Below are 13386 nucleotides of genomic sequence, written 5' to 3'. Positions count from 1 at the left end.
TACAATAAAGGCTCAGGGAACATACCTTGCATTTCATCTTTTGCAGCTTGTCCATCAGCTCTATTCATGAAAGCCACAAAGCCACAATTTCTTTGCCGTCTCCGCTCCTCCTCTGTCCTAGGCCACATAATCTTCACACTAGCAATAGGCCCAAATCTTCCAAAAGTTCGCAGAAGAAAATTTTCATCAACCTAGATGTAAAAGAACACTATAGTTAGAAAAAAAATGAATAACAACTACTAAGCCACAAATGGGTAAAGCAGATTAAAAGCAACAATTTAAAAACAACAAAGATACCTTTGGTGACAGATTTCCAACATAGAGATTTGTCGTTTGTGGATCACCATCATCAAATGATCCAGGCAGTTTTCCACTCGGATCAAAATCATCAGGCAGTTCATCAAACCGACTGGATGGCTGGGAAAGGAACAGCCAAAGGTTAAGAAGCAAAATTCAGATAAAATGTCATACAAGATAGAGATGCTACATGACAAAATGAAAAATACTCAGATTACTCATAAATCCCCATAAATCTAAGAGCAAGAAACAAAGGGGGGAAGGGGGAAAGGGGAAAGATAGATGAACTATTGATGCAATTAGACCCTATTATTGAATAACAAATTGAATCCCGCTGAAACACTTACAGCAGAACTGTCAGTATGACGCCCATCACGCCAATGTTCACGTTCCTGATTTCTCCTCTCCCTCATCTCTTGTTCATGCTTCAGCTCCTCCATAAAATTATCAATGTTTCGAGACTTTCCCTTCTCTTTCTCCTTCAGCCTTTCCTCCTCCTTCTACAAACGACATTTTTAAAGGTTAGAATGTGAATATCAAAAACTGAAAACTCAGTTGCAAATGATATAATTATAGACATGTGCCATAATTTCATTAACAAAATTCACCTTCTTCTCAGATTCCTTTCCCTTGGCTGCCATAGGAGGTGGTATGAAAGATGGAACATACCTGCAGAAATAATTTGAAAGATAAAATTCCACTTCACAGAAATACTCGCTTAACGGTTCCACTCATTCTTTAGCAGAACGTCATCGCTTTTATTCATCAATGAACTTTAAAGGGGACTTTCTAGATTAACCATTATTAAATGTTTTATGTGACACCGACGCATACTAATCTAGTTCTTAGATTTCGTTAGTGGACTTATTTTTAGCTAAAATTTTATTGTTTGGATGTAAGCATGCTTGAATAGCCTCCTTCAAGGAATCCAATTAAAAGCATTTTAATAGCATTTGGTAGTAGGCAGATGAAATTCGAGGTATCCAAATTAGATCTCAAATAAGCTTCATTCTTTTATGAACAGTTTAAATTTGCTAAAATGCAGTTGTAACTGCACAAACTGAAATTATTACCAAATCCTAAAAAATTTAAACTTTCCAAAATGTTAATAATATTAAATGGAAGGCCAGTGACATATTTAAAAAATGGAAGGAAAACCAGCATGCCAGAAAAAAAAAATAGAAAGGTTGGCTACTTCCCTTCAAAAGCCAATATAACATGAAATAAGGTTATCTAACCAACTTAGAAATTCCACAAGTAAAGAAAATCTTTCGTGCAACTAACCCCACTAGTTTGGAGTTTAATTGAGTTGAAGGCCTTCCCGACCTCAAGTCAATGACACAACTCCCACTTATTTCCATCTAACACAATGATTACTACCATAAATTTAATCTACAGTTCTATCTTTTGCACTTATCTGAGCCTTAAAGTTCAAACATAACAACAGGGTGGACTGAAATGATGACATGAAGGTACAACATGATATATTGTCAATTGTAAGAGATTTAATGACCAAAATTTAACCATTCATTTGATTTGATCTTTAAGAAATAAAAAGAATGACTGCTGTAATAATTTTTTTCCTTGTTAACTTTAATTACTATATTGCAGCTTGTCAACTGGATATGGAACAGTCTCAAATTCCTCCTACACTATTCCAGAAACCAACATTTGATTAACTTGCCACAGAGTTTTCATTCAAAATGCAGATTAGAACATCTAAGTAAGCTAAATATGCAACAATTCCACAATGGAGTGGCAGAAAAGAGTTTTCATTCAGAAGATTATAAACAAGAAATATAATGCTTCAAATAACTAGTACTTATTTCTTTTTCTAAAGTAGAATAGCACTCCCACTGATAGAATCTTTTCAAATCTAATGGCATGCATGTTGCAACGAACTGCTATATGAAAATTTTTTTTCATGAAACTTTAGAAGCCTTTAAAAATACAAGGCTAGAATGAGAATATCACTATTATCACCATGTAATTTTCTATTTATGATGCCTTACCAAAACAGCATTAGCATTGCAGCATGGTTAATCAAAAGCAATTATTTACCTACTTCCCTTCTTTGGAACAGACACCCCATCTTTGGACTTTTCACCTGCCATCCGCGAATGAATAAAAAAGGCCCATGTTTTTATTAATGTGTCCTCATGATATAATAGAAAAATCATTCTACTAATCCATAGTGCAAAACAAAAACTTTGACACTTAAAAACTGAGACAAATATATTAAAATCAATACTGAAAACACAAATGTTGAGTCCCCAAATCAGACTGACCTTCAGAATCGGACTTCGATCTCTCATTGGGATTGATTGTTCCACCACGAACAAATGCCTTCGACCCTGGAGCATTATCTCCCTGAAATGACGCCACAAACTCCTCATACAATCGAGCTGTTTCATCCTCCGCCCTCTGATTACAAAAAAAGGCCAAAAACCAAAGTTATATTTTAGCTCAATCGAGTTAATCAAACTGTATAAAGAAGCTGGAAATCCTAAAAGTAAACCAATTTAATTAAAATTTTTGAGCTTTGTAGCTAAATGAACTCGCCATACCTTCTTCTTGGCTTCTTCCTCTTCTCTGTGCTTCTGGAAAGGGGTTTTCTTGCGCGTGATTGAAAATGAACTCATCTTCAAATGAATGAATCAAACATTCAAAACCCTAATCATTTAACCGCATAAAACATATCAATTTACACGCCCCCCATCAAACTGATCAGTCCCTAATATACGGTAAAAAAAACCCTAGCAAATTAGAGCTCCCAGCGGGAGGGCAAGAGAAGAAGGCGTGGAACCATACCTGACCAAATCGAAGGTTTTGTGAGGTTAAGAGGATCGAATCTTAGGCTGGGGTCAGAGAGAAAAGGTAGGGAAATTAAAAACAGATGAAATTAAGCTCGTCAGTGTATAGTCATTTATTTACTTCCAACATATAAAAAGTTTTGGGCTTTTTACGTTCGCAGCCAAAGCGTATATTAGAATTGAGAACGCCAGTGGTTAAACGCTAGCATTGGAAGTCTGAAGTAAACCCTAATGATTAATGACTTCTTTACCAAAAGTAGATTTGAGGTTAAATTGATTGAATTTGATTAATTAAATTTATTTTTTTATTTTAACATTAATAGATTAAAATGAATAATTTATTCTATTATTTTGATTAATTTTCTATATTTCAATTTTATAATAAAATCAATAAAAAAACAGTTATTATTAATATATATTTTTAAATAAATATTATATATTATTAATATTTTTAAAATATATATCTCTAAATCAACCTATATAAATCAATTTCGATCATATTTCATCTTTTAATATAATTTGATCGATTTCGATTACCACTTTAAAAAGTTCAATAAATTCAATTTTTAAAATTTTAAAATAAAACTTATAAAATACTCATTTTTAATAACAAAAATGAAGAATAGATAGACAAAGATAATCCGAAGGGACTATTATTTTTATATTTCTACACAATGAAACTTCAACTATTATTTTGTTAACAAAATTATCCCCATTTTTTTTGAAGGGATTACTACACTAAATCTCAATTTAAAACAATATGCCTTTTAATCGCTTAACCTCGAAATAGAAACAAATTTTTGAAGGTTCCAGCCAAAACCAATTAAAGTCTTGACTTCACAGAGAAAACGACCAAATTTTTCCAAAATTGACTGGTTTCCAGCCTTCAAGCATAACAGAGAGACACAGCAGGGGAGAAAGAAAACAGCAGCTCTAGTAGAAAACATGTAGCTATGACACATTTCCTATCAACATTCAAACCCGATGCGATACGCATGTAAAACAATGACCACTATATTAGAATTGGCATAGCAGAATCAGATATCACAGCTCGACAAACCAACCCTAACAATCATCCAAATGCTAGGTTAGATGAGATACTCACGAGTTTTCAACCAGGCAACCAAATATTATATGATTATACAAGGTAAACAGACAAGAAGAGTATTTTTGCTTAGAGTACAACATCGACCACACAACACCTTTGCTATGCATCTGAAACTCGGACGAAAGCTAGAATGGTTATCAAATATATGTGCACAGTGAGGGAACAAAGAGCACAAATTATCAGATGAGGTCTTCTGCACCTGATACACATTCTCTTTCTATTAAATTCAATTTCACTGAAAATTTAGCATAAGAGGATTTAATGCGCCAACTTCTTGAGGTGCTGAAATACTTTCTGTTTGATCCATTGTCTGTCATAGGGCAAAAAAGCTTGAATAGTGTGATCATAGCTGCAAGCCAGAAATAGATGATACAATTAGTTACCCCACAGAAGGAATAATAACATGGATGCATACAACATAACCCCCTACCCCCTCCCCAGAAAAGAAAGATATTATCTCCCATATAAGTAAAGCCACGCTCATCCTTTAATGCATGATTGATTGGACCATCTCAGTTCTTGTCTTAGAGCATCTAAGCAATACAGAGTCTGTCCATCACCCACATTCATTTCCTTGGGCCTTGATAGTCCTCAGTATGACTCTGCCTTCTGCCTTAAGAAATAAGGCATATCTATTGTTATAAGTTGGACAAAACTCATTCACGAACACATCTGAGTTTCAGCAGAAAAAGAAATTATCCATCGTAACTCATGGACTGAAAACACATACTTATTTGTTGGGGTCAGTTTGACATGAGAAATTCATGCCTTTGATAGTTTTTGTGACACTTGATTGACACGTGACTCGGTAAACATGCAATATAACATACAATACATGGAATGGTCCAAGAAAAAGGTGGAGGAAGAGAGAGAGTCATACACGAGGGCACTCATATCTGCAAGGCCATCAATAAAATTGTAAAGATCACCAATGTCATATGTGATGTTTCGAGTTGCTGGATTTAGCTCCTTAAGTTTCCTTTCATATAGCCCACATATCCCTGCACATGGCAAATGGCACATACCGTTAAAATTGTTAAATCTTTCAAACAATGGAAAGGAAGAAGAGAGGGGATTCCATCCGGTGCATCATGTTGAAACCACACTGATTCATTTTCTCTTAATGCAACACAGAAATATAAACAATTTTGGACATACATTCTTGAGGGAGAAAAGACATACACAAAATCAAATCTAAAAATCATTTTCAACAACACAAGCCAACTCCCAAAAGGTACAGTCCACTGCCTGACATAGAAGCTGTTTTCAAGAACACTAATGCAATAGGAAGTTTATAAAATGTATGAAATGTATGATGTATCCTATCATAAAGCTCCATTTTGATTGCTTTGCTATCCACCTCTAAACCCCAATTGTAGAAACAAACCATTAGCCAAGAGGTACCTCAACACTTCCATAAAACTAAAGGCTTTGCAACAAGAGGTAAACACCAAGAGCAAGCATAAAACTGATCTATTCAAAGCTATTATCTTCGTCTGATCATCCTCCTCTTGAAATCCCAGAAAACAGTTTAGATGACATGACTAGCTACCTTTTAACACAAAAGATAATAAAAGCAACTGTAACAAAAAGCATACCATCCATAGCTTGACTGATGGAATCATAATCCATAAACGTTCTAGTTGCTCTGTTCTGCGAAGTTTGCATCAAAACAATGGTGTGCCTGTTTGCCTAAATTATCACAAAAAAGGAAAAAGGGGATCAAAAAACGCACAACGAACCATATCAATCCAATAAAAAAACTGAAATAGGTTCCAGCGTCATTCACACGCCAGCAAGAATCAAATCAATGAACAATCAATTCCTACCAAAAAAAAAAAAGAAATCTTAAATCGTGAAATAATAATTAAAAAAATAACAGAGATTTGAGAACCCAGTGCCCTGGTTTCGTACTAAAAGGCGCGAGTAACATTTGAAGAAACCCTAGGTTCAGGGAGATTAAAAAAGGTGAGATTTTACAAGCAAAATCAGCTTAATCAGGAAAGGAAATGAACGAAGGAAGACCAAAAAAAAAAGGAAAAAGAGAAAGAGGAATTACCATGTGATTCGATGTTGGGAGTAGAACTGAGATGAGAGAGAGAGAGAGAGAGAGGGAAGAAAGAGAGAATCTGCTGCCCAAAAGTGATTAGAAACCAAAAGATGGAAGCCTCCCAGAGACGAAGATCAAAAACATAAAAATAAATTTTAAGGTAAATAATTGGTGTTCTGCCACGTCGTCTGAATGGTTGACCCAGACTTTGTAAATGTTATTGTGGTCATGAAGTCATTTTGAGCACCTATCCGTAAACGTTAAACGAGATTTTGAGTCTTAAAATTATTATATTTCGTGTTTTAAATGCATTAAAATCGTACATAATACATTTAGTACGATCAATTTATATAATATGATATATTTATTTTTTATAATATTTATTTAAATAAATTAATCATGTTTACATAAGTTTATTTTATTATAATTATATGGTATTATGTAAAATTTATTTAATAAAAATATTAATCATATCATACTTATATAATATATGAATAATTAATGTACTTGTGTATATTTAAAAACTTTATTCTTTAATTAATTGTATCGTATTTATATTTATTTGTTCGGCACAGAACTTTCCCCTGGAGAATGGGGAAGCCAGCCATCAACTTTGGCAGTGAACCCTCAGGAAGGGAATAGGAAAAATCCTGAACGATCCCTCTTGACATCTGAGTATGAATGCAATCGTCAGGTTGAGCTTGAGAACCATGAACCTGGGGGTGTCATCCAGGTTCATTCTTTACCGGTCCAGGCTCTATTTTATATAAACATGTAAAAGCACAGCTAGATTTCATCTATTTCGTTCTTAGAGACAAGTTCCAAGCCCTCATCATCTGCTGTTACAGTTGAATTGTTTGTCAGAATATCTGGGGGGATCAAAGCATCTGATTGATCAGCCTTGGGGACGAGAAAAATTAGACCCAGAGTTGCAAATCTCAGGGTGTTTCTAATGAGAACAACCAACCACAGGTTTGTAAAATCAGTCCTGGTGACATGCAACGTGTGAAGAACAATCCCTCCGGCCCATTTGGATGTCAGGGAACCGAGGCTGTCAATGCACATTAGCAGTGCAAAAAATGTGCCTTCAATGCCTAGAGGGCAAAGCCTGGTGCTTAATACAATCATAGGAATCCACCTTATTCTGCTGATAATTCGTGAGACACATTCTTCCATGATGACAAAGAAGTAATCTGGGATTCCGAGGACTAAGTTCCATCGAAGGATGAAGATCAGATCTAGCATCCCAGATGTGCCATAAAGGAGTTGAGCGAAAAAGAGTAGGTTTCTGAATGGAATGTCTTTTAGTGTCTTGTGATAGATCAGGACCCCCACCATTGAAGCCATTGCACCAATTGCATAGATGACCCCAACAAATTCCTGCACTTAAGAAAGATTGCATAAGAAGAAATGTGAAAGGGATATGGTAGAGTACTCTACTGTTTTAACTGGGATAATGAGAAACCTGAGAGAATGCAGGACCAGCTTTCGGATCAGTGTACCAATAAAACTGCCCTTCATGAGTACTTATACTCAGAGCCAAAGAGAGGTACATGTACAGCGACGGCTTCCACACCTGAGGGAACTTGATTGTCTGATACATCCCCCTCAGGGCACCTCCTAAGGTTTCCATTGCCTGTATAAGCATCCACACAACATAGATGCGTTAAGAAGTGGGAAATAGTATATATTAGCATAGAGTTCGGAAGATTACAAGTATTCATCACTTCTCAAAGGAATGTTCAGGTTTTCTTTTCCCATCTTTGACAGAGTTTAAGTTGTTCAAGTTGAACAGAACTTTTAAGCTTTAATGGCTCGAGTTGCCATTGACAGATAACCCTCTTCTCCTCATGTTATAGATATCAGCATAGTTATAGACGAGATGTGTAAACTATAGAGACTGAAGCTGATATCAATTCCTTCATTATAAAAAAAGGCGTTTTGCACATGGAACAGGATTATAAGGCAAGGGACTTGATGTTGATATCTGAACTTTTAAGAAATGCTAGTTGCTGAATGATAACATACCTTCAACAGATTAAATTATAAGTTAACATAAAGAAGTTGATTTTTCTTTGAAAAAACAACGAGAATATCGTCATTACACTTTCAAACATAAACATGAGAAGTTCTTGGTTATAGTCTACACTTATATTAACGTAATGTGGAGTGGTTAGCTGTTCAACCACCAGTCCCCAGCATAGGAAGCATAGTCCCCAGCCGAACCCTCCCCTTTTCATTAAAAAAATGAAAAGCTGCAGTATGTTCTACTGGAGTTTTCAAAACCTTGCAGGATAACTGTGAGTTTCATAATTTAGACCAACATTTTTTTTTTGTCTCTTGATCAACTGAGGATAAAGTTTGCAGATCTTACATCTGCACTGACATAATCCATTTGCTTCAGTCCTTGTTAAATGAAGTGAGAAGGAAAGCAAATCTTTCTAGGGATGGAAAATTTGTAGAATTTACCAACCATGATCTAGATTGGTTTGATTGATATCCTAATTGTTAAGCCAACAATTACATCTTTCACTAATTCTTAGAATCCAAAGAAGATGGATCCTGAAGCAGGCAGTTTCCATGGCGTAATAAAAGATATGGCTCTAATGTTTTACCAAACTGCAGCAACATAGCATTTGCAGGAGAATTTATATGGAAAGAAGAAAAAATCTAACCTTGTGTTTCTCAGAGTGAAGGCTGGTAGATCTCATTTCATAGATTACAAAGCCCAACACTGTGATAAAAACTGGTGGGATTGCCAAAAGAATTAAAGCTCCCTGCAGCAATTATATATGTTAAGAAAGAGGGACAGAGAATTTAGATACCACGCTAGGAGTTGATACAGAAGAATCTCAACATGGTTACAACTTTTGGTTTCACTAAAGAATATAATCAAAGGTTGAAATGATCAGTGCTTAGCGAAAACTGACAATTTCTGAGGTCAAAGGCCAGTGCTTCTGGCCATTTTTCTCAATCTGCAGCCACCTTCATTCAGTCCTGAATCGTGGCTTCTAATTTTTCAAATTGCAATGGTACAGATATCAGACACCTATTAAGTTCAAAAAAATAGAGAAAAGAAGCTAACCTGAGCTCCGAGATGGTGAACAAAAAACCCACTGGTGGAGTAACCAATTAAAGCCCCGGCAGAGGAGCAAAATCCACAAAGGCTTTGCATATCCGGAGCCAAAGATCGGACCTTAATGCTATTACTTGCAATACACGCATCAATTGTCACATCTGCTATTGCCATGCCTGCTGCAACCCCTATCAAGCAACCCAATGCCAAAGCAGCGGGCAAGTTACCGAAAAGAGCAACCATAAACGCAGAGGCACCCCCAACAACTCCAGCAACCACAAAGTATGGTCTTCTTCTATAGCCTTTTATTGGAAAAACATCAGTGAACAGACCCCAGACAGGTTTCATAATCCATGGAATGTAGTATAGGCCTATGTAAAGTTGCACCACAGAGGGCTGGACTTTCTGAACGTCTTTCCAGTAGTAGTCCGTGACTACTTTGAAGAAAGAGCCGGAGAAGCCTTGGCTGAGGCCATAGACGAGGACTATGCCAAAAATGAAAGTTGGGTTTAGCTGGGAAGATAGCATTTGTAGCCATTGAAAGGGCTCAAGAAAGACTGAGAAAATATTGCCTTGGTTTGAATTGCAGGCTGGTTGTTGGGAAGTACTCGAGAAAGACTCTTCGACGAGTTCCTCTTTCTCTGAGGAATCCATGTTTAAGGTTTTAAAGGAGCATGGATCTGCAAATGGCGCTATAGATCAAAGGAGATCACAGACAAGGAAACGTTGACTGCAGGATCTTATAAATCCATGACCTACCCCAGGTATGCCATACGAAGATTATATTATTGCTTAATAAAGGAAAAGATACGGCGTCCTATCCCCCCAAAAGAGACAGATATGGTGGAAAAGGCTAGGCATGGCCATCGTTGACTACTAAACCTCTGGGGTCTTGGCTCCGGCCATGTTCCATTATTGGTTGATATAAAATATTACTACTATCGTTCCCTTGGAGGAGTGTCCTTTTTCTACACCCTCGATCTCGGAGTGGTTAGCTTTCACGATAACTTCTCCCTTTTACATTCCAAAGTCCAACCTCGGAGTGTAATAATATACTAATTCGTCTCGGAACTTGACATTGGAAAGAAGCGCAGCCCTTGAATGTCACATGTTTGAGGTCTTTTATATATATATATATATATATTAAGGGAGAATGGGAAATGCAGGAGCTGGGGCAGGCTAGAACGCCAGCCTTGCGGGAAAGGAGGTAGGCGAACCAGCTGGGCCAAGCCCCAGGCCGCAACGTTTGAAGTCATTCCATATGATTATGACTTTTGGCGAGTTCATCCTGACAAACTGGTGCAAGTTGACTTCAACCAAATTAATAAAATCGTCAAGTATTTAACTGAATTATTAAACACGTCAAGCTTGTTTGTTCTATCTGCTTTGAGTAAATAAAAAAATGGGGAAAAACAGGAACGAGCTCGTCCACTCCCACCCATTTAAGGAGGTCAAGTGACCAATAAACCAAGCCATGTCATCCGATTAGTTGCAAAACTTGGTAGTTGATAAAGTGACTAAACTCCTGAATATGATCAACTTTCTAATTAGAGTTTTAATTTTCGAATCCACACTGCACCAGAAATCTTTTCTGCAACTCTATACATGAAGTAAATAAGATCACTTGCGATAATGGTTAAGCAGAAATTTGAACAAGTAGGGCAAACTAAATGCATATCATGTCTGATGATGGAAAAGAAAAACAAAAGTACACATTGATGTATCAGAACTATAGAGCAGAAAAAGGCATTCCATTTTCATTTACTGATTGTGAAATTTACACCTATCTACTTCATTTCTGACGCTAGCAGACGAGGGGATGCATGTTGCTGAGGTTCAAGACTCATGCCCCAAGGAGCTTCTGAATGTCCTTCTGCACCACAGAATAAATTTAGTTCGTTAAATAGATACAGATACTTCTTTCTTAATGTATTACTCAGGATTAGTGTAGCACTTCCTTTAATATAACCAAGTCATAACACAGTCATATGTTTTGAACTTGTGCCCTTGAACAACAATGTACGCATATCAATTGCACTGAGTGTGAGCAAGTGTATCGGCAATGAAAGTGGATCGAGGTGCAAATAGGCAAAGTCCAGAACAAACTACTTCCAATGTGAGGCAAAGCAATAGATAAAATCAATGCAGAAAAGCAGCAAGTTCCATTCATAGGGTGCTATCACTCAACAATGATTCTACTACTGAATTCGTCATCCAATTCATAAAATTCAAAGGAATTGGTTTTCATTATCTTATAGCAGCTTTTAAATTTCACCAGCAACACCAACTACGGTACCTGCCAAAGATGGTAAGATATAATTGTTCTGACTACCATATCAGACTAGAAAGTTTTTTATAGAACTGGCATTCAAATGAGCAGAAATAAAACGCATTGAATTTAGTTGCAGAATTTTGCTCTAGAACCCATTTTCTCAACATATCCACCACAGGACAGGAGGGAAGAGTTATTCATGTCAACTGCAAAAACTGGCTGTTCTATTAAAGAATTACATGCCTTAACACTGATCTTCAATCACAAGCATTAACATATCTCATTGCTATTATGTCATGAAAAATTCAATTCCTATGAGATTAACTGGACTGGTAAGAGAACCAGAAGAGCGGTAAATACATACCTCAATTTGGAAAGGCGATATTGTTGGTGGATACCTCTCGACAACTTTGCCATTTTTGTCCACCAAGAACTTCTCAAAATTCCACTTGACCAGGTCACCGAAAAATCCACCTGCACTTGACTTCAGGAATTGGTAAACGGGAGCTGTGTTGGGTCCATTCACATCAACCTGTTTCATAAACCTTTCCTTTAGTCCTTAAAAAGTATTACCTCCATCATAAATGCTTTACTCAAATGGGAAAGCAGGTAGACACACCTTATCAAATATTGGAAATTCTGCTTTGAACCTGGTACAGGCAAATTGTTTAATCTCAGGATTTGATCCAGGCTCTTGTCCCCCGAACTGATTGCAAGGGAAAGCTAGAATCTCAAATCCTGTGAATAGAGTTGCATGAACAGATCTTGTTAAACAGGTCACACACAGTGTATCAAAAAACAACTATACCAAACACACAGTACTTGGCTCACCTTGAGTCTTGTATTTCTCATATATGTGGGAGAGCTCTGTGTAATTTGATGTCGTCAAACCACTATGAATCAAAATGAAAAATTCTTCAATCAGGCCCCAAGTAAAGGAAAGAAAAAAGACTCGGCTGAACAATAGTAGAAAATACTGTAATTATCTTGAAAGGGAGGCTGTACCATTTTGAAGCAACATTGACAATCAACAGAACTTTTCCTTTAAATTTGCTAAGAGAAACATCCTTCCCATCAATATCCTGCTCAAAAAGAGAGAGAGAGATCCATTAGCAAAGTGATAAACCATTATCAAGTTCCAATTCTTCAGTTGCTGAACTTCCAAAAGTCTTGCAAAATTCAGCAATAAAGTCGGAACTTTTGTACCTTCACAGTATAGTCGTACAGAGTCTTCTCTGTAGCTGCCCTTGCATAAATCCCTGAAGATCTAGATTTGAAGACAAACCCAGGAACAGAAGAGGACAGTGAAGAGAACCCATGTTGCAAAAAGCCTGATTTCGAAGACCCAAGCGATGACTTGATGGAAGGGATCGAGAAAGGCCATGAAGAAGACAAAACTGGGATCTTTTTGGTCTGAGACAAGTCATGAAGATAAGAAGGAAAAGTTGCAGAGAAAGGTATGGACGCCATGAATTTTTCTTTTCCTTCCCCGTACAATTGTCTATGACAAAATATATGTAGTTATTTCAAGAGAGCAAAGAAGAGTAGACAACTCAAACTGCTGAGCCAGACACAACTTCGGTCCAAACGAATTTGTGGCGGAAGGTAAAAGTCCACGTGTTCGTTCCTCAACATGTCCTGTTTTCACTATCTGCTTATTTCTCTACTTTGTTCTGTTTTGTTTTTAAGCAGTCCAGGTTTTTTTTTTCGTAAAAAGCAATATATTCATTTATAAGGAAATACTTAATTGGCAAGAATGAGATCTAATTA

At 36.6% G+C, this 13386-nt stretch overlaps 4 protein-coding genes across 4 annotated transcripts in view; all 4 read right to left on the bottom strand.

Moving 5' to 3' along the window:
• The window catches only part of LOC110410772 (protein RRC1-like), a 4432-nt gene extending 1175 nt beyond the window's left edge, over positions 1 to 3257 (bottom strand). The window contains exons 1-8 of the mRNA XM_021420633.2: positions 3109 to 3257; positions 2865 to 2970; positions 2586 to 2721; positions 2359 to 2404; positions 906 to 966; positions 645 to 797; positions 298 to 417; positions 26 to 191 (exon numbers count right to left, since the gene is read on the bottom strand). Coding sequence (XP_021276308.1) covers positions 26 to 191; positions 298 to 417; positions 645 to 797; positions 906 to 966; positions 2359 to 2404; positions 2586 to 2721; positions 2865 to 2939 — 757 coding nt within the window. The 5' untranslated portion in view covers positions 2940 to 2970; positions 3109 to 3257. The remainder of the gene's footprint in view (positions 1 to 25; positions 192 to 297; positions 418 to 644; positions 798 to 905; positions 967 to 2358; positions 2405 to 2585; positions 2722 to 2864; positions 2971 to 3108) is intronic.
• Positions 3258 to 4108: 851 nt separating this feature from the next.
• Positions 4109 to 6450, bottom strand: LOC110411131 (enhancer of rudimentary protein). Its single transcript, XM_021421160.2, has 4 exons — positions 6278 to 6450; positions 5817 to 5910; positions 5099 to 5219; positions 4109 to 4567 (listed from the first exon to the last, which is right to left on the bottom strand). Exons 1-4 carry the CDS (start codon positions 6278 to 6280, stop codon positions 4477 to 4479), a joined length of 309 nt encoding a protein of 102 aa, XP_021276835.1. The 5' UTR covers positions 6281 to 6450; the 3' UTR covers positions 4109 to 4476.
• A 408-nt stretch (positions 6451 to 6858) lies between these two features.
• On the bottom strand, positions 6859 to 10371 carry LOC110411365 (Major facilitator superfamily protein). The gene is made up of 4 exons (XM_021421495.1): positions 9354 to 10371; positions 8944 to 9045; positions 7734 to 7904; positions 6859 to 7648 (listed from the first exon to the last, which is right to left on the bottom strand). Exons 1-4 carry the CDS (start codon positions 9996 to 9998, stop codon positions 7055 to 7057), a joined length of 1512 nt encoding a protein of 503 aa, XP_021277170.1. The 5' UTR covers positions 9999 to 10371; the 3' UTR covers positions 6859 to 7054.
• A 579-nt stretch (positions 10372 to 10950) lies between these two features.
• On the bottom strand, positions 10951 to 13176 carry LOC110410331 (putative phospholipid hydroperoxide glutathione peroxidase). Its single transcript, XM_021419975.1, has 6 exons — positions 12823 to 13176; positions 12622 to 12698; positions 12448 to 12509; positions 12236 to 12354; positions 11981 to 12148; positions 10951 to 11217 (listed from the first exon to the last, which is right to left on the bottom strand). The coding sequence occupies exons 1-6, from the start codon at positions 13084 to 13086 to the stop codon at positions 11188 to 11190; spliced, it is 720 nt and encodes a 239-aa protein (XP_021275650.1). The 5' UTR covers positions 13087 to 13176; the 3' UTR covers positions 10951 to 11187.
• Between the last annotated feature and the right edge of the window lie 210 nt (positions 13177 to 13386).

Source organism: Theobroma umbraticum, unplaced genomic scaffold (assembly GCF_002168275.2).
Source record: "Theobroma umbraticum cultivar Fairchild unplaced genomic scaffold, ASM216827v3 scaffold_56.0, whole genome shotgun sequence".
Taxonomy (NCBI): domain Eukaryota; kingdom Viridiplantae; phylum Streptophyta; class Magnoliopsida; order Malvales; family Malvaceae; genus Theobroma; species Theobroma umbraticum.
Note: the sequence above shows the minus strand (reverse complement) of the source record. Positions and strands in the feature narration are given on the sequence as shown.